General features: G+C 45.7%; 2 protein-coding genes across 3 annotated transcripts in view; both read right to left on the bottom strand.

Annotated features, from left to right (window-relative positions):
* Nucleotides 1-1576: 1576 nt before the first annotated feature.
* Nucleotides 1577-13771, bottom strand: ism1 (isthmin 1). Of its 2 annotated transcripts, XM_088305237.1 has the most exons (8): nt 13690-13771; nt 13583-13647; nt 12154-12413; nt 6751-6975; nt 5576-5828; nt 3312-3455; nt 2947-3036; nt 1577-2804 (listed from the first exon to the last, which is right to left on the bottom strand). In XM_088305237.1, the coding sequence occupies exons 3-8, from the start codon at nt 12277-12279 to the stop codon at nt 2287-2289; spliced, it is 1356 nt and encodes a 451-aa protein (XP_088161363.1). In that variant the 5' UTR covers nt 12280-12413; nt 13583-13647; nt 13690-13771; the 3' UTR covers nt 1577-2286. The 2 variants fall into 2 exon arrangements, with proteins under 2 accessions (XP_088161363.1, XP_088161364.1); XM_088305238.1 differs by having other exon boundaries at nt 13583-13724.
* Nucleotides 13772-16824: 3053 nt separating this feature from the next.
* sptlc3 (serine palmitoyltransferase, long chain base subunit 3) overlaps nt 16825-24539 on the bottom strand; it is a 17438-nt gene continuing 9723 nt past the window's right edge. Inside the window, exons 8-12 of the mRNA XM_088304675.1 lie at nt 24275-24494; nt 20229-20355; nt 18197-18332; nt 17564-17693; nt 16825-17488 (exon numbers count right to left, since the gene is read on the bottom strand). Of these exons, the coding sequence (XP_088160801.1) occupies nt 17426-17488; nt 17564-17693; nt 18197-18332; nt 20229-20355; nt 24275-24494 (676 nt within the window). The 3' untranslated portion in view covers nt 16825-17425. The remainder of the gene's footprint in view (nt 17489-17563; nt 17694-18196; nt 18333-20228; nt 20356-24274; nt 24495-24539) is intronic.

The following is a 24539-nucleotide window of genomic DNA, read 5'->3' as shown; positions in this document are numbered from 1 at the left end:
CGGATTCAACGTTTCGTTTAAAGGTTTTTTTGCGTTTACTTTGCGGTGAATTGGCAGGTTTTAGGAGATACAATAGCCGTTCTTTGAGTGGAGTGTGTTTTCTGTGACCTGGAGGGGCTGACCAATTAAAAAGAATCCTCATAAAAGTGTTTTGTAACGTAACTAAATCAACACGATATCCAAACGTGAGTCCAACGACTCGCTGGTTGAATCTGATTTTTTTTTATTTCATTAAGTTACATTTGGGCTACTGAATGCAATGCACAAATTGTTGCTTCCGATTGTCATTGAGTTCTATTCCACTGCTAATGAAAACAATTAAGAATTGTAAGTTAATTGACACTCTCACAATCCAAATCACTATTCTAAAAAAGCAAAACAAAAAGCTTGTATGTTGTGTATTTCCAGTTGTAGCTAATATTGTGGCCAGTGACTCTTTTTCTAAATAAAGACAAACATGTTGGCACTTAATGGCTTGTGCAGCAGATGGCCTGCTATAGATAACTAACGATGCAGGCTGCGTACTGTAATCTTAGCTTCAAACGATGCTGTAACCGAGGAGGACGGGACACCAAAAGAATACTTTCCAGCCTTTGGGTCTGATGATAAAGAAGTTTGAAGCTTTAGAGAATGACATCTTAATTATTGTTCGAGAAGATGCATCGCTGCTAAATATGAGGAGTTTTTGGGAGGAGTGGAAGAGTGAGTAAGCGACACGGTAGTGAGGAAGGAGCCTGCGGCATTGTAAACACGAGCCGTGCACTTGGCCATCTGCGGCGTACAGTTAACTGGAGGAATGAGCGCGCCATGAATGCTTTCCTCTGTGTGACAATGGCTGCAGCTGGTCCGAGGTCTCCGCTATAGACGGGCTGCACTGTGTGTGTGCGCGCGCGCTGCAAAAATTCTACAGGAATGTGACGATACTCCATAGACAAAAATAATTCAAGAGGCTCTTTGAGTAGTCGAGCCTTGAAACAAATCCCATCAAAAGGAGGGACTGCAAACACATGAAGGCCCTTTGCAATGGTTTGATCCCATTGGCAAAATTAAGACGATACAGCCTTCTTAGCAAAATGAAAGCTTCTGTTAAATTCTGGGAGAAGGAGGAAAATTGGATTTTCTGTTCAGTTACTGTTCTTTGAAAAAGTGTTTATACCCCTTGAACTATTTTACATTTTGTGACCTGACAAGGCAAACCTGAGTGTATTTTGTTGACATTTTATGGGGAAGAGCAATACAAAGTTGCAGAAAATTGTGAAGTGGAACAAAAATGATACTTGCTTTTCCAAATTTTAAGCAAGTATAAATCTGAAAAAGGCGTTAGTATCCAGCCCCTGGTACTTCGATACCCCAAAATAATCAATTGACTTCAGAAGTCACAGAATTGAAAAATCTAGAGTCCACTTGTGTAGAAGTACATGTGTTCTCGAAAGGCCTGGGTGTGTTGCTCGAGATCACTAGTAAAAAAAAAAGCCATTTGCCATGTCGGGACAAGGACAATTTGGAAGAAGGTGCTTAAGTCAGATGATTGATGTTCCTGCAGGCCCAGTGATTAAAAAAGAACAACACAGGCATCAACATTTGATAGTTTATTTATAGATTTATTATCTGTAAATTATTTGATCATAATCAGACACATTCTTGACTCCTATTATGGTTTATTTCAGCATTCAAGACAGAACCTCGTTGGGGGCAGAGAGGAGTCTGGAATGAGCATTCAGCCGTTTGCAAACTGGTGACCAATTCAGCAATAGACTTCTAAAATAAATACTTTACAAAGACGACGCATACTTTTTACAATGGAGGACTTCCGCCGAGCGACAACGAGCACAGTCACAAATTATAGCTGCAATGTGCATTCTTAATAAACATATTCACAAGCTTACATGAGATGAGAACCAGTGACAAAATGGTTTTAATCCTTTATCGCATCCTCCCTCTCAGTCGACAGAGTCCTGAAGAATTCCCTTTTTCGACAATCACGCAAACTCTTTCGAGACAAAGCTTCAAACAGTTCACATATCTAAGCGACTATTAGTTTTCCCTTTAAGAATAGAAATTCCCTTTATTGAATTGACACAGAAAGGATCCGAACTTTTTCAGAGGTATATTTTAAAAAGATGTTAAGTTTGCACATCATTCAGTGAATGACAAAAAAAAAAAGTTATTGGTGTCAAGTGAAAATTGTCTCATGTATTGCAAGTCTTCTTGCTGCGGAGGACCCGTAAGTCTTTAACGCGTGAAAAACAATCCAAAATGTTTTCGGAGTTCTGTCTACATTCAAGGCTAGAATTCCCGAGCTTCTTCAAACTGCTTGTAGTAATCCTCATCGTGGGGGTTGTCACGACACTTTTGTCCATTGTTTGGCGGTCTGGCCTGGTTGTAGCGACTCCAGTCTCCTTTGCAAATGATCCAGGGCAAGATGTCCACTTTGTAGTGCAGGTCAGCCGAGAACTCCGTACTGATAAGATTGGGCGTTCCGGCGCCTTTGCCTCGTGTGATGAGCTTCATGCTGTCGTCATAGCAACAGTGCTGTGCGGCCAGTGTGGTGGACTCCAGTGTCAGCATGGAGCGAATGCAGTAGCGGGCCGTGGGCTTATAGATCTCCAGTTTCTCTTTCGGCCCGCTGGCATCTTTCCAGCGGAAATATCTGCGTGAAGGAGCGTCGTGCACGTTGGCCGTGCTGTACGCCACCTCAGTCGGGTATGAACAAGGGCAGCTGGGAAGGTCGTTGGCCACCTTCGACATGTATTTCTTTAAGAAGTCACTCTTGCAATTCATCCATCGCTCACAGCTGTCCGTGTCTAGAAGATATGGAGACACTTTAAAATGCTAAATCGTCTCCCAGTTTTGGAAGATAAAAACAATCATGAGAGAAAATGGAACCGTAGATTGGTGACGTGCGTGGGAACATTTCAATGAGGGATGGCGTAAAGAGAAACATACCAACACCAAAGAGCTCAGTGGCATTGAAATCATCGGTTCCTGCGAGCAGGCTCACTTCAGTCGCTGCTGTCTTGAAGGCGTCTTCAATACCTGAGTAAAGCGGAGAAACACATGAAAGAGAAATACAAATAAGGCCTCGATTCTGTCCCCCCAAATATTCAGTTGTCAGTTTTGACACATGAGTTGTGATTTGACCACTTATTTGTTTTTGCTGCCTTTTGGGACGAGTCTGAGGAAGAAGCCATAAAATGTTGTCAGGTATGTCAACATGTGAGTGTTTCCGCTCCTTAATGTTGCACTTTAGCTCATGAACTCGTAAATTGATGAAGTGAGTCCGACGATGCCGACGTCCAACAAGTGTTTACCTGGACAGTTTGGCATATCACAGGTCCTGGACTCGGTGGCAGTACAAGCGTAACCGCAAGATCTGGTTCTCTTCTGGTTGCCATTTCCACAGGTGACACTGCACAGTGACCAGTGACTCCAGTCGCCCTCTCCGTCCATGTAGTCTGAAATGGAGAGAAAATGATCACAATGCTCAACTTTTGCTCCGTTAGCTCGCCTCACGAATAATGAGAAGGGAAGTGCCTCAACACTCTCTTCCTAAATGAGCTTTTCAACTCATGGACGACTGTTAAACAAATAATGCAATGAGCAGTGCGTGTGTGTCTTCAGTCAGTGAGTGGAGTAACAGACATGGATTGAGCAAATTCCACCAATGATTTAGCGCTGCACTTCCAAGTCGAGGCACACGCTCGACACCATTTAGCTTCTCTATCCATGATTCATCCGATTGAAAATGGGAATGAAAGTGAATTGGCAAGAAATCCTCTTTAAGTCCAATTATCGTTGCGCACATGGCGGTAATGGGCATACATGGAAACAGTTACACTCGGTGGGCTCTTGGACTGCCGGAGCCCATCTGCGCAAGTGCATGCAAACACAGATCTCACTGACATGCTTGTCTGGAAAGCAGCACTCCATCAATGAAGAGAATTAATGTGGGCATGTTACGATGGAAGTATTTCTGGCCAAGGTTCAAACCCTCTGATGGACCGCCCCCGCAAACCAGCCCCCCCAGGCCCCCTCCTTGCCATCTGCCGCTCATTAGGAACAGATAGACACCCTATGCTCCTTTTCCCCTTCTGCGGGATTTAAGAACCAAAAAGTCAGTGAGACCCGAGACCGCATTTGAATATGGATGTAAGAACTCCGAAATTTCGAAGCGGAAACTTGTTGCTTGAAGGATGTCAGTTCGTTCCAAAGTGCTGTTAAGTGGCCCTCAAGCGAGGCATCAAAACCTCAGATGCACAGAACAGTTTCGTTCTTAGCATTCAACGGATCTTTTTCGCACACGTGTGTATTTCTGGCCTATGCTCATAATCGACTTCCATATGAGACCGTACCGATTGGCATGATTAATCGTTGTCATTGACATGGATTGAAGGCTACAATTTGCTGTACGGATATGAGTAGGTCCGAACGCATGATGGATTTCACGACAAGCCAGCAACTGGCAGAGGACGCAATTCATTAACTTCTTTCAACAGATTGAAATATGAATTTATATTACATGAGAAACATGCAGAAGCCAACTTATATTTTTGGTATCATAATTTGCCGTAAGTCGTTTCTATGCAACACAGACTGCTAGAAATTTTCGCCACGAAGATGGAAATCATCAGTACCAAGATAAATGATCATCTCTGATATGCTGATCATTTTGTGGAGTTAATGGATGGATGGATGTTTTTTCCCAAATCGCTATTTCTGGCTGCATTGGTCAAGGGTGGCACTACGAGTAACTAGGGGGCGCTATCACCCTGTCACAAACTGTGCAGCCCCAAGCATTTTATTTGGTATTCTACACTCTAAATTATTTTCTCAGCCCTCTTTCCGGAGGAAAAAAATACGCCTGATTGGTCAACAGGTTGTCGGACAAAATTCACAAAAATCGATCCCGACTGACTTCAAAATTCTGATTCCCCGGTTTAAATCCCAGAGAGATGGGAAGATGGGACCGTTCCTTGCCCGTTAGTGAGGCACAAAGTGAAGTCTAAATGAGAGTTGACCACGGTGATAAGCTAGAAACATTAGACATGGACACGGGTTTGACAGGAAAACACTCTAAAGTCACACGCCTAACCGCTTAAGTAAAAGTGAGAGTGGCTAAAGTGCCATTTTCCACAGCAGCCACATTCCTGTTCCACCGCGTTGGTTTGGGCATGCTCCGACTCGGACTGCACGCACTGTACCACGGCGAGTGTAAATTCTTCCACAGCTGATTTATGTGCGGGGTTCCTCTTGGAGAGTGTTGTGGTGGCCCAGCAGTGCTTTTGGCAACCGTTCCTGCTGCTCAACTTTGATGTCACAAAGTATTTAAACCGTGTCACCTAGCGAGCTCGACACCATAGAGGGAGCTGTCTCATAAAAGAGTGTTAAAAGGTTTGGAGCAAGAGCTGCCAAAAGCCTGTCTGGGGAGAGCAGCACTTGTTATGATGACAGCCTGAATCAGCAAATCTGTAAATTATAGATTTTGCATCTCACCGTGGCCAAATGCCGACACGCTAGACCATGAATTTTACTGTAAATATTCTTTGCCGGAGCCACTGCTGTGTGTGCTTCTCACCATATTCCGTTTGGGGTTTGCCTCTGTCGCCAGTGCCTCCTCTCCGGTCCCAGTCCACCGGCGGACGCAGAAAGTTGCTCCCCTCGCCGTCGCTTCCGAACGGGCGATCGCGCTCCTGCCCTTGATGAGTGGTGGCGGAAGTACGAGGCCACCAGTTTCTCCAGTTAGGAGAAGCCCAGTTGGGTTTATTCTCCTTGCGGTGGCCTTTTTCCGGCTCGTGTGCCTCCAGTCCATCCACCACCTCAATTGTCACCTTCCAGAAAAAGAAGAGAGGCAGTTTCAGAGTCATGCTGACGATTCTTATATCGGGGTGGCAGAGGCTCAATCTTTGGGATTGGACAGATGCATAGATGGAAGATGAACACCAAAGACAATGTAACACGTCATTCAAGGTGAAAATTATGCGGCGAATCTTATTAAATGTTCTTCTCCTCGACCAAACGGGTCAACTGGGTGCAAAGAGGTGGTGACACCTCCCGATAGCCGTGTCCCCCAAGCGCAGCACCCCCCCCCTTTCTGGACAAACACATGTGCCTCCCAGATGAGCCGGGAACCTCACTGGCTCTCTCCACCTAAACACAAAGTTCAAAGGGCTCCTCAGCCTCCTCCAGACCATGAAAGCCAGATGAATCCCAGGATCAAAGAGCCCCGCCTCCTCCCCCTCTTCTCCCACAGCCTCACGCCCTTGCTCAATTGGTGGCTTCTTCTCTCTTCCCACATCTTGAGATGTCAATACACTTTGTTCCTCCTCGGACTTAGCGGCGATGCTCGCAGGAAAATGAAGGGGACCCCCTTCCTAGATTCAAACCGGAGAATAATTTCAACATAGCGGCGGTTGGCAGGCCTTCTGCACCCAAAGCCATTTATGGATGAGAGCTGGCCGCAAATTTACATAAGCCGCCAGCTGTGTTCCTGCATGAGGCCGAGCAGCGGGCTATTGCTGGCCAATGGCGGCCTTTCACGTGTCATTATGATGGTCCAGCCTAAGCTTCGCTACATCCCAGGAAGCGGGATTGAGGGGGAGGGCGTCGAAGAAAGGGGGGTTAGTGATGTGCACCAAACTATTCTCCATCTTCCTGCTGGCTCTTCCTGTCCTGATTGCTTGAGTAGCCATGTCTTACGAGTGAGTGAAAGCATGAAAGCAGCGGGGCAGGTGCGCAGTCACACATGATCACCTGTATGTTGGGATTCTGCCCATTGAGATCCGCTTTGGAGAGGTCCGGGAAATTCTGCAGATCCAGGATGAAAGCTCCAGGAGCATCTTTGCGGACGTGACTGCCGGCGCCTTGCGACCACGGCAGGGTGGACGAGCGATGGCTGAAGCGGCGCTCGGCGCCCGAGCGCCAGGAGCCTTCGGGAGTCAGTTGGCCCAATGAGCTGCTTTTTGCGCGGATGATGTTCTGCCAAAGGAGAGAAAGGAAAATATGTTATGCTTGCGTCGCGATGCCCCGATACAAGACAGTTTTACTATCCTTTAAATGTCCGGTGCGAATGAGGGAAAAACAAGCCCGGATTATGAGACTTGGCGTCTGCACGTCCGACAATATTAGGATGATCTCCCATGTTGACAAGACATTCATGTGAACGTTACCTCGGTCGTAAATCTCGCTCAACTGTGTGAGCTCCAAATAGCCGAGCCAGAAACGGTCGTCTGCTTCAGCCAAAACATAATCTGCCTAAATCATCGGTCTAACAACAGCTTTCAGCGTCAGTTGGACTGAATGCTTCTCCTGTTTTAACCGACGGAGAATGTTGATATTTTAACATAGTGCTAGGCGGTGCGTAGATAGCTCGCTCGGAAAGACCGATTGGTGTGAAACTCATGCTTTTCCATTGCACAGATAACCCAAAGCAAACATTGCAAAATGACGACTTTGGGTTTCTGGGAGCCGAAGGGGCATTCACTTCCTCCGTCGGTGGTGGTGTGTTTGTTAAGTCAACGCAAAAGGAGGCCACGCGGATGCATCTCCTCAACCATTAGTTCTAAACTAAATATGCAGTCCTACGGATAGACGCAGAAGAAATGGCCACCCGTCAAGTGTCGTGTTGTCTTTGTTCATGTTTCTTGAATTCGTTGTGGCCTGAAAACGGTTGCCGTTGCCAGTCACAGACAAAGTGTCCGCTCGCTCGCAATGTGGTCACCATCAGAACCTCCAATGGAGCTGTTTGGATCCCACCAAGGTGACGGGAATGCGAACGGAGAAACCCGTCATGAATGTCCAAGTGACGTCAACCACAAGGGAAACGTTCACATCCATTCATCCTAGATTATTTTCCAAAGAGTAGGTGAATAAAACGATTGCATTGTTTATTTAATGACTCAAACATGTAAACTCATTGTCTTCAAATCCGAGCAGGTTTTTTGCTTCAGACACAACTGCTGTTGTTTCCTCCCCAAAATGCATTTCAATTGCATCATGAAAGCCAACGAAAGTGTTTGCAGGGAAAATCCTTCCTCATGGGAACCGGACCAAGATTCTCTTGTCGTATGTTGTGTCACACGTGGCATACAGCTCCAATTTAGATGATCTCATGTCTCCTACTTCCCTTTTTCGACCGTCGTGTCGTTTGACTGTTTTGTTTTAAGAGCAGAAGACCGTTTGATTTAGGCGTGGCTCATGTCAACTGTTTTGCGGACCGTAAACGACGCTTTTTGGACAGATTGCCAGTTGTGGATGCAAGTTGTAAAAAATTCAAGTCAAACCAATATCTTGCACATCTACCGGATAAATTAAAGATACACGAGGCTGACAGCGTTGGCACACGTCTGACTGGAAGCGAAAACAGCTACTCATTACGCAATAAAGTATCGATTTATAAAAATCCAGACATTAAGTAATACAATTGCTCCGTTAATTCTTTGTGTTTTGTGTGGTTGCTATGCTTTCTGTAAGGAAGAAAAACGTTGTTTCTGGTAGGATACCAGTGTTTTTGGTCAATATTTTAGAATTTATTAACATTTTAATATTAAAAGAATAAAGTGGCTGAGAGTGAGAATATTTTATACTGATTTATATTGCCACGTCACCAACAAAAAAAGTCAAGTTCATCTTCATTGTGCCCTTCAAACTTTTTCACGGTTTTCAGTTCCATAAAGGTGGACACAGAATGTCTCGGATTTTATAGCACGCTGGAATGCATCGTTCTTAAATCATTCACTACCTACCGAGTAAAAAAAAAAAAAAAATGGATCTTTGACGTTTTTAGCTGTCAATGGTAGTAAATGAGTTCATATGTGTGGATTGAAAAGGATTGCAGCTTTAAATAAATAACCAAACATCTTAAAGGAACTAAATGAGCTCAAAGTACAAATGTCTCTCCCCGCAACGTGATTGGCCAACGACCTTATTTTGTGCTCAAAGTCATCGAGTAGTTCAGCAAAGCAACAGTCCAAAACGCGTCGTTGGAAAATATGAGAGAATTAGTCAGGAGAAAGGAATTACGAATTGCGAGTTGTGTAACCTCCATCACTTCCTGATAGTGTCAAAATGAGCACCTCGCTCTTTTCCATGTGAGCCTCAATGGAAATTGTAGGGGGGGGGGGATGCTGTTCTCTCATTTGTCTTTAATGTAGTCCAGAGTCGGAAGAATATTAAAAATACAAATCAATTGAAAAAGGAAAGCCGCGCTCTACTCGCCAGCCGTCTCGTGCAATCTTCCTCAATGAGCTTTGCGCTTTAATTTGGAGATCAAAAGTGACACACGGTCCCTCTGTTCATCTGGGCCCCCCAAGGTGTCACCCCCTACTCTCCAAAGCCGTGAATGAACACATGCACACACAAGCCCTCCCCGCACACCCCCAAACTCTCGCTCCTGTTCTTTTCCCGCTTCCCCTTTTTTCACTTTGTGACAGCTGCTTAAAGGGGCATGACTCCATTTTCAATTGGGAACAAGTCAGGGGTCCAATGCCCCCCTGCCTCCCTGCGCCTCCCCCCCTGGGAGGCTGGCAGGAAATGAAGGCAGTTGCACACTGAGCCAGATGCTTCTCAACACTGCACTCACGTAGGCGGGAAAATAAAACAATCTTGCCCTGTCACGTGATTCGTCCTTCGTTTACACGTCTAATCAAGAAATAAGTCCAAAATCAAATTTGAATTCTACTCTTTAAGATAATGTAAACACAACTCCTGATCTCCTGATACAATAAAATTAATTAAATTGCCCAAAAGATGCGGAATACGATCCACTGCCACAGTTCGATGAAGAACCCCAACGAGAGTTCAGCTTTTTCTGCCATTTACAATTTGTATCAATATTTTGTGCTATTTAAAACCATTCCTGATTCCTTACAGCTTGATTAAGGCCTCGGTTCCAACTGGACAAAATAGACCGCTTCGGCCATCATGCTTTGCTCTCTGGTGTTCTTTTGGTGCTGAGCAGCAGTTGTGTTTGTGGAATTCCGAGGACCAAAATAACCCAAACACATTTTTGGTGAGATTTGAAGTGGGTGGTAAGATAAGGCTTTCGTCTTGCCCTCTAGTCCCGACATACTGAATAAAGAAGGTAGACTGTTGTCGCATGACCTTACACGCCAGTTGTTGCCAGCAATTCCTGCTGTTGCTTCCAACAACCCGGTGCCGATGTGTGATATTGCCTCCATTTTTAAGTGCAACTTTGCAGGTGCGCGAAGCCACATTTTGTCATCCGTGCATCCGTCAGTGACATTTTCAATCGGACACCTTGGAATGACAACGTTCCTCCTGGGTTGTGACAAGCCTCACTCAAAGATGACATCACTGTCCCGTGTGATGACCCACTGGAGCATATCCACACAGTGGGATTCGTGTACGTGGGCCCAAAAATAGATACAGCATATATATACTGTCTTTTTTTGGAGCAGCTAAAATGTGAATGTCATTGTGAAGAAACAGCAAAAAGATGTTAGTCATTGGTTGTCTAGATTTGAAAGTTGTTTTTTTTTTTGGGTAAGGTGGGGGGGGGGGGGCGGTGCACCCTCCTGGTCCTCCGCCCTGCCTGCCCAATCAAACAGTTGGCCGCGTGTCAAATATGCCACACATTCTTGAAATATTTCCTCCGCTTTGCATGTCTTCACATCCAGCTGAACGTCGGCTCGTTGCGATGGCACTCACAGAAAAGCAACATCACAACACCATCTTTAAGTTTGAGGAAACTTTCTTTGAATGTATTCAGTGCTAATTACTGTAAGCATTTATTGATGATGGCGCAGGCGCTTTGAAGTACCCATTCATCATTGGGTTGTGAAAAAAAAATATTTGTTTGGTTCCAAGCTAAATATATTTCAACAAGCAGCTGGGGGATGCTAAACAGTTGCTAAAAAGCCTGTTGAGCTCAGGCCCGTCGTAACCTCCGGGTCAGGACTGGAGGTGCGGGAGGGGGGTCTATTGGAGTCTGTGTGCTTTCGACTGCTGTCAAAATAGGCAGTTAAACTATTAGAGCATCTCTTAAGAGGTGACATGTTGACAAATGCTCCCCTTGTGAAATTTGGTGGGGTCATGTCATTATGGCCAGCCCTTAAGATGTACAAAAATGGCTGGATTTTACAGCTTAACTCATATTCTGCAAACTCAATATTAATCAGAATGCCATGTTGCGACAAGTGGGCCTGCAAAAAACGTATTCTTGTACAGAAAATTTTGGGGTTGACTACCCCTTTAAAATTTGCAAATGGGCAGTGTTATTAGTCACTAAAGCCTTGTTTTTGCTAAGCATGCTTTGTGTTCCATTGTCATAAGTGTTGTAAAAGGTACAAAAACAGAGGATTGTGAACACGGCAGTATGTCTTATTCTCCCTGGTGGAAACGTGGAAATGACAGGACTGTATATTGAAAAGCTATGCAAAGGCTTTGAAAAGTAGTGCCATTCAGGGTCTTATTGGAGTGTGCACATTGTTCAAAAACGATATTAAACTCGTGATGAGAAGAAAATGCACACACACAAAAACATCCGGACCACATTCAAGGCGCTCCTGAGCAAGGCACCGGCTACCATTTGCTCAAGAGGAGCGGCTCTCCGTGCGCGACCCTTTCACGCTGGCATCTCTCCTTGTCTACTTGCTTGCTTATGTGCGTGATTTGTTTTGTTGTGTGCAACACAAATATAGAGTTAAGAGTACATTTCAATTATAAAATAACAAGTATAAAATGTTAAAACAATTAATGAATTACACACATGACTTTTTTTTTGTTTGTTTGTTTGGGGCTGCGGTGGGGGGCCTGAAATTCTGAACATGGAACGGTTTAGAGCCCACCGCTGTTTCGTTTGTAGAAGACACCTGAAGTTGGATTTCTTTTGGTTGTAAGACAAAAGGGGAGTGAGGGGTGCATTTTAGGGGTCCGTCTACCTCATCACAGAGAATGACGGTGATGTGTGCATGATGACAGAGAAGTGCCCCGTGGCAAGCATTTCACCCCCTGGACAACAACAGGGGATGTGTCTGCCTTGGGGTTGGAGGGGGTGACCCCCTGACCCGACGTGCTCACTGACTGACTGACTGCCATCCCCGGGGGACAACCTCGCTTCCGTGCATGTGTCAACAGACTCTCATATTTGATCAGAGCCATCTGTGAAGACCCCCACCATCAGCGGACCGGACTCACCTCGCTCTGATCCAGGCTCAGGCTGACGTTGGCCGGCGGCAGCGGGCTGCTCCGGAGCACGGTGATGTGCAAGGTGAGGAGGAGAAGTCCCAGGAGCAGCAGGAGCTCTGCAGCCAGCCGCACCATCCTCCTGACGCGGCCGCCCTTCGGAGCCTCAGAAGTCTCCGCGACTCCGACACCGGCTCCGCCTCCGCCCGGTGCAGAGGCTCCGATCTCCGGATCCGCCGGGGACGAGGAGCCGCAACACCACTTCGGAGCCACTTCGGGAATCAGAAATGCAAAAAGTGAGGGGAAACCAATCGACGCAGTCCCCCACAAGTCCAAAGTCGACTTCGGGTGAAGGTGCGAAAGCAGATCTGGCGGGCTTCTCCTTCAATAAATAACTAATCGTTTTGCACTTGGAGCGAAACACGCGTGTGCATTTGTTGGTTCGGATCCAATTCGCATTTCATTCGCCTGCTGCAGCATCAACTCCTTAAGTCACACTTGTTCGTCCTCAAGGCCACTTCAGAAACGTTTCCGTTTTTGTCCGCATCGTGTGCCACGTGACTGCTGGGCCACTCAACGAGACGAGACGTTTGGATCGGAGCCAAACAAGTTCCCTAAAGATGTCTTCGACCTCCTGAGTCCTCGTTCGCGTGTTTCGCTCCCTTCAACAAATCCTCCATACTGGTGGCGGGGTGGGGGTGCAAGTCGAAAGGGGGTCTCGCACCTCAAGGTGTCCAACAGGAGGAAGCCGCTCAGACTCTGAGCACACTCGCATGGCACGTTGGACTTAAAGGCTCTTGGCTGACTTTTATAGGAGACACCCCACCCTCCTCCACCGCCCACCATGGGGCGCCCTCCCCCTGTTAACTCTTTGAGCCCATTCTTGGCCAAACGCAAATCAAAACCTGCAAGTAGAAATCAGTCACCTATAACTCACTTTTCTTCTTGTGCCTCTTTTTTCCCTCCACCTTTCTGTACATTTTAAAACAGTTAATTTCGAATTTCCCCATTGTGGGACTAATAAAGGCAATATTATTATTATTATTATTATTAATGTTAATGTAAAAAAACAGCATCCAATCAATGGCAAAATTGACATGCTCGTGTCTACTCATTCCCACGACAACCTCTGAAAATATAAAAAATAATCGCCCGTGTATTCGGATTTTATAGGCATTTCTTTCCATCAAGGTTCACTATCCGAAAAAAGCTTAACGTCGCTCAATGTTTGAAAACTTCTGTCATTCATTACCAAAATTAATGTGCACATTTCTGCCTGTAACCACACCGATCTCGGAAAATATCACAACAATCGCCCCAATATTTTAGGTTTTAAATGCAAATAATCTCATTTGATATAGAAATTAATTGGTTAAAACAATAAGTGTGTTGCAATGACGCAGCCTCAAATATTGAAATCAGCAAAGTTATTCACTTATACCTTAGCAGGCGCGTGGTGGCCATCGGGAATTTCCGGAGTTTCCTGAACAGCCGATCCATTCCCATCTGAAATTGTCGCGCATCAGGGCCAATTGTGCCATCCGACACTCACCATGAGTTGCTACCATTTAGGAGTGATACGTGAAATTAGTCCGTGAATGAAGAATAGCTGAAACAATTTCTCCTAAGGTGGGTTCACTCTTTGGCAAGCGGCAAGAAACTTTGGACTTTGTCTCGACGCCTGCAGCAATCTTGCGTTGCCATCTTCGTTGGGCCAGACGCAGCGGAGCTGTCTGAAGCACGTAAATCTCTCCTTTGTCTGCTTCACTTCAAAAATCACTTGCCACAATTGAAAGATCTCCCTCCAAATGGAAAGCAGAGTGCCGAGAGGAACACTTTGGCTGCTTTGGACACAGTGGTGGACATCAAAGCATGCCCCCCCCCGCCCCCTTTGGAATGGCGGAGGCATGCCGTCAGTCGATTTGGATGTGCAGTTGAAACGCGGGCTGGTGCAGGCTGCTCTCTCTGGGGCCTCGCCACGAGACGTGTGGCTGCACAGATGTTTGGAACGCCACTCGAGACCATTTGCCACTTGGGTTGAAGCTGAGGCCACGTGCGAGTGACTGCGGGCCGGTCTGCCTGCTCACACAAACGTTTCTCACCTCACCTTTGAGTCAGCACACATTATTGCCGTCGCAAGTGGAAGCTGTTGTATGTTGAAGTGACACAAACCTTGAAACTGTTGGCAAATCTTTCAGGGTGCGTGTTTTAAATGCACCGGAGCTGACCATCTATCAATTATTTATTCTTTTTTATCTCATTTGTGCTCATTGTGTTAACGGGCTAGCCGGAGACACCCGGAACTGCTCGCCAGTCAATCGTAGCGGGACAGTGCCTCATTTCTTCGGTGACAGTCCTGAGCAAAATGCAAAATGATGATAACATAATAAGCAAAGTCAGAATTTTTCATGCGCTGGATCTCATTAGGTCGCGCAGGTGTACCTAATGATGTGGGCTTTCAGAGTCAATCCGTTTACATGGCAATCCCACTCGGCTTATTTTAATGGAGGCGTCCATCGGTTAGCGCGCTCTTTCCAGAAATGCTTTCAACGATTCAACGTGATTTGCTTTCGTGACTTTACTTGAACAAAAGCTGGTCTTCTCCCCGAACAAATGCGCATTTCCGCCACTGTGCAATGGACAAAAATGCAGCTGCTATGTCTGTGCATGTCGGCGTTTGTCGTTCTGTCTCCTCACAATAGGGACTATTGTTTGAGCTCCCGTCCGTGTGTGATGACGCTCTGACTCATTTTCTTCTGCAGAAGAAATCTGTGAAGCGTCCCCGTCGAGCGAACATCCTCACCTTAGCGGCTCGCCTCCGAAAACAGCAACAACAGAAATATGAGCCACGTCCTGCCGATCTGCGTGAAACCGTGCGTTGGCATAACGTCACAGCGTGGAGGGGGGCGGGGCTTGTAGAGACTGTTTTGTATTGTTTTTCGGGGCCCATAGAGGAGCCAGATGTGAAAATTCACTGACACAAAACAAGTCATCGACTAGAACAGTTTGATCGTGAACGGGAAGTGGGCTTTCCTTTCATCCCGTGTTGTCTTCCACGTTTTTCACATGGATATGCATTTTGTAAAATGTCATCTGCTAAAGAATATGCCTATCTTGTTTCATCTTGGAAAGCATATCAGACTTTGGACTGAATCATATTCCGGAGGATACGCATGCACTTATAAAGTTGCGATTGGTACCGTTTCATCTTGCACTGCTTCACTTTACGCAATATATTCAGAATTTGTCATCTTGTAAAACGCATGTACTGAATCCAATTTAGTGTCATGATGGAATTTCTTCTCGCAAAAGTTGTATGTTTTCGATACAGATATGCAAATCATACCATAGCTGTAAATCATTTTGGGTACACTGCGTTTTGCATTATCAATATCGCTCTTATCATTTTGTAAATGCATACCAGATATTGTAAAGGCTAAATAGTGCTTCTTTTTTTCAGTGTGTCGAACACACCAGTTAATCATTTAACTATATTCCTTCTTATAGATGTGACAAGTTAAGGTTAGGGGTCATTTAAAATTTGCCAATTGTTTATTGCTTATGCCAATCATCTTCTTGTGCCTCTACAATTATTTTTTGGAATGTTCTTTGTGGATCGTAAAGGATATACTGCACACATCATCATACGACTTCATTCCGTACCACATGGGATACCTCTGGCGTCAAAGTGAAACCTCCTACTTGGAAAATGGAATATTTGATCACATTTGAATACTATTGGTCAGTCCACACACGTGGGTGTTATTTTCAAACAATCTCAAGCGTTGGAAATGTCACGCTGTGCTATGCGGCCAATCATTGCGCTCTGAGAGGTCAACAGGTGTGCTGTGGGAAATTATTCACTTTCTCTTAATGTGTCTTTATTTCGCCATAAATAACGTAGCTTTGTATGCATGCTAGCGACAGGCAGAGAAATTCTCTTCATTCTTGTGAATACACGTTTTGTGGCATTTGGTTGTTTTTGTTTAGTTCAAATATGTGCCTTGGCTCAAGAAAGACCGGGAACGTTGTTGGAAAGGAGATGCATATCATGCGTATCGGACAAGAAATCATCCCATTTCTTCTTGTAAAATGTGATCACGACGATGTTTACACAGAGTAAAAAAAAAACTAAACACAAAGACAGCGATCGCCCCGAGGCCAAACAAGTGTCGACTGGAGCCCATCTGAGACGTTGTGAAAAACACATTTATCATCCATCCATAATCCTTCCTGCGTTAATCAACTGATTACTCCATTGCAGGAGAATTTGGAGCTCATTGCGTTAATTGCCGGTTTAGGTTTCTGTTGGCTCAGGTGCCGCATACCCCGCATGCTTACCTTCACAACTGTTGCAGTTTGTGTGCGTCAAAGGCAACAAGCTGCTCTCTAAAACATCAACAATGAAGCCGTGAAACAGACGAGACATCTTCCAACAAAACAAGTCTCAACAATTTGCATCCTCCTCAGGCTTTGGAAGGATTTAAACACACGTCAAAGAAGTAAATGCTAAATAAGCTATCATTCATGCAGAGCTTGCACTATCAGGACGCTGAATGCCAGCTCCACGTTGACTTTTTTTCTATTTTGCAATGCAATCAATTGTCATATATTGAAGTCAGATCATTAGGCACGGGTCGGAAAAAAGGATCATTCGGCAACAAGCATAAAAATGAATTGAAAAAAACGTGGTTTCATAAAAAAGAGCACACAAAATGACATCATCCATACCTTCATCTCGATTTTACAACATTAAAAAAAGCCTCGACTGTTAAACTCGGTCTGACAAATTCATCGCAACGATTGTCTGGTATAAAAAGTTATGACAGGAGAGGTTTTACAAACTTCTTGTTAAAAAGAACCCAAAACACATTTTACACAAAAAACAAAGAGAAAAAAGCAGCTTGCCAATATTTGGCCGTCTTGCAGCAGAACGTGGGTGGTACCCTCTTTGCCGTCTCACGCAACACATCCTCATATTTGAAGAGACTCCGCTCTCTGCACGTCTCGCATGTTCGCCGCGTCCCGATTGAGGGCTCTTTCCATATTAGACAATGCGGACGTTTTCATGAGTTGTCGTGGCCAAATACCTTTGTCCATGTAGTACATCGAAAGTTCTCTCTGGCTTGGATTTCCTCCTTCCGTTATAGCAGTGCTTCTCGATGATTTTGTGTTTGCGTTGTGTTGTGTGAACTTTTGACACGGTGAAGTGAAGCGGTCAAGAGTGGCCTTAGCCATCCGGCTCAAAGTCATTTTCATTTCTGAGGTCAGTACAGGAGGATTATTATTTCCGTCGTGAGAACTTCAGACCCAGAGCGTCTCCCACCTCGTCCAGGTGGTGCAGCACCTGAGGTCAACGCCAATTGCTTCAGACGGAGTTTGCGTGCGTGCTTTTGATTGCGCAAGCATATGTAGAACGTACCTCATCCAACATGTCTCTGGTGTGGGCTGCGGACATACAGAAGCGAGCGCGGGCTTCCGTGATGGGCGTCGCGGGGAAGCCCACCACCACCACGGCAATTTTCCTCTCAAGCATTTCTCGAGCAAAAGCTCTGGTCAGTGAGAGAGGAAAAAAAAACAAAACATTGATTGGTTACATGCCAAAAGAGAGTGAAGGGTTTTTATTTCGGAAGGTTGACTTGGCTGCAGCCTTTCTAGTTAATACATTCCAATTTGGAAGAGCAACCCGTCCTGTCTTGACAACGCGGCAACGGCAACTCCTTCTCGGGGATTGAAATGTTCCCGCATGTCAACGTGCACCGGAAGACACATTATACCTGAGTGGGCTCGGCATAATCGCTACCTGATGTTTTCTCTTCAGTAGTCACAAATACGAGTCAAGCCAAACAGTCGGCACGAGTGATTCATGGAAACTTTGAAATGTGGGCCGTGGCGACCGTTCAAATCGCTTCAACATGAAACGCGCTGATGTGGCTGAAAATCGCTCGTGACAACAAACAACACGGAGAATCAAATGCTTGAAAAGGGGACCGAGCGCAGTTGAGCTGACAGGCAGCCAGGAAGAGGCCGGCGTATACAAACGAAGCATCCTTACACCACTTTGCCGGGCATGTACAGCAGAATGGGGACCACGGGGGAGTCGTCGTTGCCGTAGATGATGAAGCCCATTTTCTTCACCTTGGCTCGGAAGTATCTGGTATTCTGAGCCAATTGGCGAATGCGTCGGATACCTTCAACAAAAACAAGAACGGAGAGACTTCAATTGCTCACAGTGACGATGTTAGACTTTGAGCAGCGGTTGACGGTTCTCAGTTATTTTTTGTTACGCCCCCCCCCCCCCCCCTAGCAAGAAAAAAAAAATTCGCCCCCACCCACCCACTCTCCGCCACAACTATAAATAAAAGCATTTTGGTTGCAAAAGAAACCTCCACTGTAGAGTTCATACTCGCTTGGCATGATGGGCAAGGAGCGCGCCACTGCCAACTAGTGGGGTGGAGGTGCAATTACACTTTTTTGGAGTACGGCGGGAAAAAAAGCATGTTCCGCAGCGTCACACGCGGCCCCCTCAGCATTGCCCCCACCCCACTATTTGAGAAGCACTGAGTCAGGATATGCGGTAAAGAAAATGAATGGATGGATGGAGTCTGACGGACGTGTTTAGATTTATTCAGCCTCGGTGAAGGTCTGCGCCTTTTTTATTTGAGTTTTCACTTTGCTTTTGCCTGACGGGACACCCTCAGCTGTCATCAGAAAGTAACAAATGCCACAGGAGTTCTTATCTTACTCTGTGAGGCCTGCACCTCCATGTGGGCCCGTGCAGCCTCCTCTATGAAGTGGATGATTACAACTCAGCTGCAGCAGCAGATGGTTCCGGTTTGGCCACAGACGGGCACGTACGCACGCACGTTGCCAGACTCACTCTTTACAGATTGCAACGCGTTTGATACAAAATGCGCACGCATTTAATGCCAAAGTGTTTTACTTCAGGAATCACGGCAAAATCAAAAGTGCCAGCGATGCTGCACCCTCCCCCTCCCTCCCCCGCCACCCGTGTTCCTCAACACGCCAACTTGCTACGTGGCTGCCCGGCATGATTCTGTTTACCTGAGAGCGATTGGAAGGGATGGAAGAACGCATTTGGAATGCTCCTTATCTTAAATGCGGGAAAACACAAAACATGCCGGCATCAGTCCCGAAGCACATTTTTTTGGGGTCGATTTTCTAGTTTCTATTTTTGTGGAAAGGAGAGGGAAGGGGCAAAAAGTGGAGGGCAAGGACGTCAAAAAGCCGATTGCAGACTCGGCCATTTTAAGGAGCGGGTCAGAGACTGCGCGCAGGGTCTCTTTGTCTGCGTTTGGGGGCTCTCGGCACCAGTTTGCTTTCAAGTGTGAAATTCTACGTTCAAGAGAAAAGAGGAGGGCGGCGGACGCAGACGGAGAATGATGAAACTAATCTGCTGTAGGCGCAAAGATAAACAAAGACTTTGTTTGTTGGTGATCATTGTGAAAAAGTGCTTGCTTGAAGAGTGAAGATTTCCTTTTGGCTACGTTCGATGCAAAGCATGTTGAGTTGAGCGGCCGACACGCCGACTTGATTGCATCTTCCCGAGTTTTGTGCGTTTTATTTTAACTTTAGCTGCACGGTCAATGACCTGCAAGATTCTGGCGACCTTTTCATATTCAGGAGCACAAAGGGCTGCGTTCTACCTGCGCAAGCCCACTTCATCAACAGCACGGTCAAGAGGAGGGTGCTGGTTCTTTGGTGGTACTGCGACTAATGACTACTTCCCCGCCCTCCCGTCTGATGCCATTAAAGCAGAAACTATTCAGAGGTCTTGGGTTCCTTAAAACACACATGAAATTGATTTCCTCTATGTGAGGGTCACGTGTGCGCGGGTACTGCTCACCCTGCGCCCTCCCTTCTTTCTACCGCTGCAGACCCCGGTAATTGCAACCATATTTTCGGATGGAGCAGCTGTTTGTCTTCCCCTGCGGGTCTGGACTTACTCCGAATGCTAACATTGGTACGGTGCTCCGGATTCACATTGCTTTTGTTCCCATCAAAATGACGCGCAGGTGTAAAGATTGGCATAGAAATTCGTCAAATCCAAGCCGACGACGATTTACCCTCCGTGCTGCCGTCTTGCCCCGTGATGCACTTTATGGCTCGTATGATCTGCTCAGCGACAGGAGGGGACATGCTCGAGGTGTACATGGCACCGTGAGAGCGGCTGCGCAGGTAGTCCACCAACTCCTGCAATGAAAGTCCGAGACAAGGTTCACGAGTGCCTATAGTTGCTCAGAGATGAATGCAAAACATCACTTTGGTCAAAATGAAGCTCTTCAACAAACTTCAACAAGGTTACATGGCACCAAGAGGGGAGCAAAGCACTACTTTTGTCAAAATGATGCTGCACAATTGACTTCAATACACTTTCTCCGAAATTCATGCACGCATTGATCCATTTATCCAGCCGTGCGTTATCGGAACCACTTTGCATAATGTGTTGTGAGTGTGCTTGTGATTGGACTTTCACACGATTCGAACTAACATTGTAGAGAATCACATTTAAGTGTTCAATGTTGCCCACTCGGCATCCGTTGCAGCCTGGTCATCACGGAAAGGGAATTTCACGATCTGTTGTTCCTTCTCAAATTAGATTTTTTATTTTGATCGTTTTCTCTTGTTCTCCTGCGTGGTTAAGATCAAGGGAGGCCGTTAATATTTGTCAACTGTGGCCTTGTGAAGCCCTTTGAGACTCTGAGTAAGGGCTGCATAAATAAATTTGACTTGACTTTGAAGAGCACTTCTTTTGTCTAAATCAGGCATCACCAAATGGCGGACCACGGTCCGGATCCGGACTGACAGATGGTTCCAAACGGACCCATGGCCAATCTATGATGCATTTTTTTCAGGGCGCATTCGCAAACGTTGACGCTGCAATTCGAGTTCATGCGGAAAAGGCGTCACTGATTTGAGCCAATCAAATCTTTTGTTTACGATCCACTGCCAATTGCGCAGCAGACCGGAAGAGAGTGCAGCTGACAGTACGCCGTGCTAAAAAGTTAGCGAGGTCGATGCGTCTTGTTTTAAATGAATGGACGGAGAAATTTAGTTGCGTTCTGGCTGCAGCGGATTCCAAACCAGTGAGCATCATATGCTCCGAAACCGTCGCAACATTGCCAAGCGCCACGACGAAACGAAGCACCGCCCTTTTGTGCAAAGTTATCCGCTGAAGTTTGAGGTGAGCGCACGCAAAAACATCGAACTTCGAGTGCAGTATAACAGATTTTTACATTTTCGTTTACAGCCCAGCGGCATGCAAACGAATGTTCACTAAAAGTATCGTGGATTTTGGGGAAACATAAAAAAACATTCAGTGATGGGGAAGTTGTGAAGGAGTGCTTAAATGCTGTTGCACAAACATTATTTCAAGGAAAACACAAAGCCCAGATGTGTGACATAATCGACCAAATCCCAATTGCTCTGACTCCGTTCCAACCCAGATTTAAGTCACTGGCAGGGCAGTCACAACTCATTTTTCTCATTAAGAGAAGTTAAAAAAATATTCAAAAGAAAAGGTGCTGTCAAAGCTCATTTTGAATTCGTTTTTCATGAGGACAGCCATTTTTATTGATTGTGTACTAAACATGTTGATCTGGTTTATAATTAGGCTTTCCGTTTTTTTAGGCTGATGACTCTTTGATTTAAGAAAAAAAAAGGTAAAAGGTGTTAACTCAATGCTTAGCACTTAATATATTTCTGCAGGAGATATTTTACAGTTTTTTTCTGGAAGTGGCAGCCTTAAGTTCCTGGAGCCACATTTTCTTGAATGTGACATAAACGCCTTAGATTTGTTTGACTGGCAAAGGCGTTTTATGGGAACATTGCTAAATATTTAGTAGAAAATGCGCTCTGTTGAAAATGACTAAATATTGAAACTATTAAAATGTGAACATAGGCTAGACATTAAGGGAAGTTGGACTTTGGTTCGGACCTTTTAATTGGAAAAAATGTTCGTCGTGGACCTCTGTGACTTTTAATTGAATACTTCTGGTCTAAATGAAGCTTCTTAATTGACTCCTTGGCATCAAAATGCCTCATGATGGCGGCAAAGTGCTACTTTAGTCCAAATGAAGCTCCTCAACTCGTTTCAACATTGTTCCATGTTATTAAGATGTCACAAGATGAGCACAAATGCAACAAATTGGTGAATTAAAAACAAAAAGGGAAATAGTCGAATTTTTGTGAATGCAGAACCGCCAATATGCGGAGTTGAGTGTATTTAAAATGTTGACTTTCTCCTAAATTCATCTGGCTGAGATAATGAAAAGAAATGCACTTCTAAGCGAAAGCCCCTAGAGGGAGCCCAAGTTCACTGTTCACCTGCAGGACATCCAAATGACCTACACGTCGATGAGCTCTGGAACACCTCCCAATCGGAAGTTTCCGGAAGCCAGAGCAGAACACCAAAACGAGCCAGCATGGGCTGCGTCATGTCAGCGGAAGATGACTCGTGCCTCTGGTTTGGAAGATGCGAGAAGGATTGCTGCAAAACTATCGGATGGTGTGTCCTCGGAGGTTGCCGCAAACTCAAAGCCATGGCGGAATGTGCGGCGGCCAGCGGGTGCCGGGTGATGACACGTCGCTTGGCGATGATGTCTGGCCACCGCTTCCATTCTCGCCATCTGTCCCCACTGGGCGGCGGCTGCGGCTTGCTTGCGCACATGTGAGGGGAAGGGATTTAAGGGGAAGCGCTCAAACGCACCATCCAAATCCCCAAGCAACATGACATGTGTTTTTGTTTTAAGACCGGGATTTTCACCGCAGGATTTTGGTGTGACCGAGATCACCAATAAGGCCAACATGTGAGAGAACAAACATCCATCTCACGTCTGGGGGCGCGGAGTGACAGCTTAAGAGCTTCTCCTTCACCCGCAGACACAAACACAATTACTAATGTTGCAGTGCGCCTCAGACAAAAGTAGGAGCGATGCAGACAAAAAACAAAATAACTGAAAAAGAGCCCAACCATTGAGGTTTTCTTTCCTCCCCTCATCAAATGCTACAATACGCCCGTTTTCCAGAAGCCGTATGATGAATTCTTTTCTGGTCCACCCAGCAACAAACAAATACCTCCATATCGAGAATCCTGGACTTTACTACAGCCAGCTGTCAATGTCGGTACTTCAAACATGATCGCGCCTGTTAAAGTTGCCTTGTGAAATCTGGAGCGCAGTTCCGAGGCTGCCACAAGAAGGGGCTGGCCACGTGCCAGCCGTACCTTCTTATTATGGCCGAGCCAACATGAGGAAAGGACAGGAAGAGTTGCCTTCGCCATCCCTAATTCAAACAACATGTTTACTTCCTCTGCACCATTTTAATCAAGTGCGGCAAAAGCCATGTGGTTATGTACTCAAGTGCACTTCTTAATGGACTCAATTGAAATGACAAAAGCCTGCGCAACATTTGTTGGCCGTGAGGGGGACTTTCTTCAAACGGGTCCACCGACAAGCATCATTCTCAATTCTCAAACATGCAGGGTCTTCATTTCAAATAGGATGAAGAATTCAAATTTGGGTTGTGCACCGCACAGCCAGCCCGACCACACAAATTCACACGTGTGAGCAGTGAGGGGCTACAAAATGCACCTCTCAGCTGAGTCCCACTTGAACGTCGTCAGGAAGCAGACGAGCATCTCTCAGATAACTCGACTCGCCGTTTCCAAAAAAGCCAATTACTAACAGAGGCGTTACTGAGGCCACCATTCAAGATTTTTTTATTTTTTTTTTAATGTAACAAGTTGTTCCTCAAGTGGCGCTAGTGCAGTTGAGTAGAAAGCTGCACTACTTCTCACATATGGTGTTACGGTATTTAATGAAGATAGTCTTTGCCTCGGAAAAGTCAGTCGCAGTAGCGCGATGCTCGGCCACCCTCGAGAGTTAAAACATTCAAGCTGCTTGTATCCAATGTCATGTTTGTTCATAACTGCCATAAAGGTTGAAAATAAGAAGATAGCTTTGGTCGGTTGTTTGTGTTTAGTCTGTTTTGATGTTTGCGCAGTTTAGTTTTGGAGATCCGAAATATTGATTTTTGTGGCACGCATCATCATTAAGATGCAAAAAGTCACAAACCAGAATGACAAAAAAAAAATCCAGGAACAGGCACTGACCTTTTTGCCTGCGATATATCCTCCAGCAGCTCCAAAGCTTTTGGTGAAGGTGCCCATCATCACGTCCACGTCGGCGGGCTTCACCCCAAACAGCTCCGTCACACCCTTCCCGCCCGGTCCCACGGCACCGATGCTGTGGGCCTCATCCAGGTACAGACATGCCTTGTATTTCTTCTTCAGAGCGATCAGTTGCGGAAGTCGGACCACTGAGCCCTCCATGCTAATGTCAAAGGACGGCGTTCATGAAAAAAGTTGAAAATGCAGC

Source organism: Idiotropiscis lumnitzeri, chromosome 9, assembly GCF_059441095.1.
Source record: "Idiotropiscis lumnitzeri isolate Australia: NSW breed Sydney's pygmy pipehorse chromosome 9, RoL_Ilum_1.0, whole genome shotgun sequence".
NCBI lineage: Eukaryota > Metazoa > Chordata > Actinopteri > Syngnathiformes > Syngnathidae > Idiotropiscis > Idiotropiscis lumnitzeri.
Note: the sequence above shows the minus strand (reverse complement) of the source record. Positions and strands in the feature narration are given on the sequence as shown.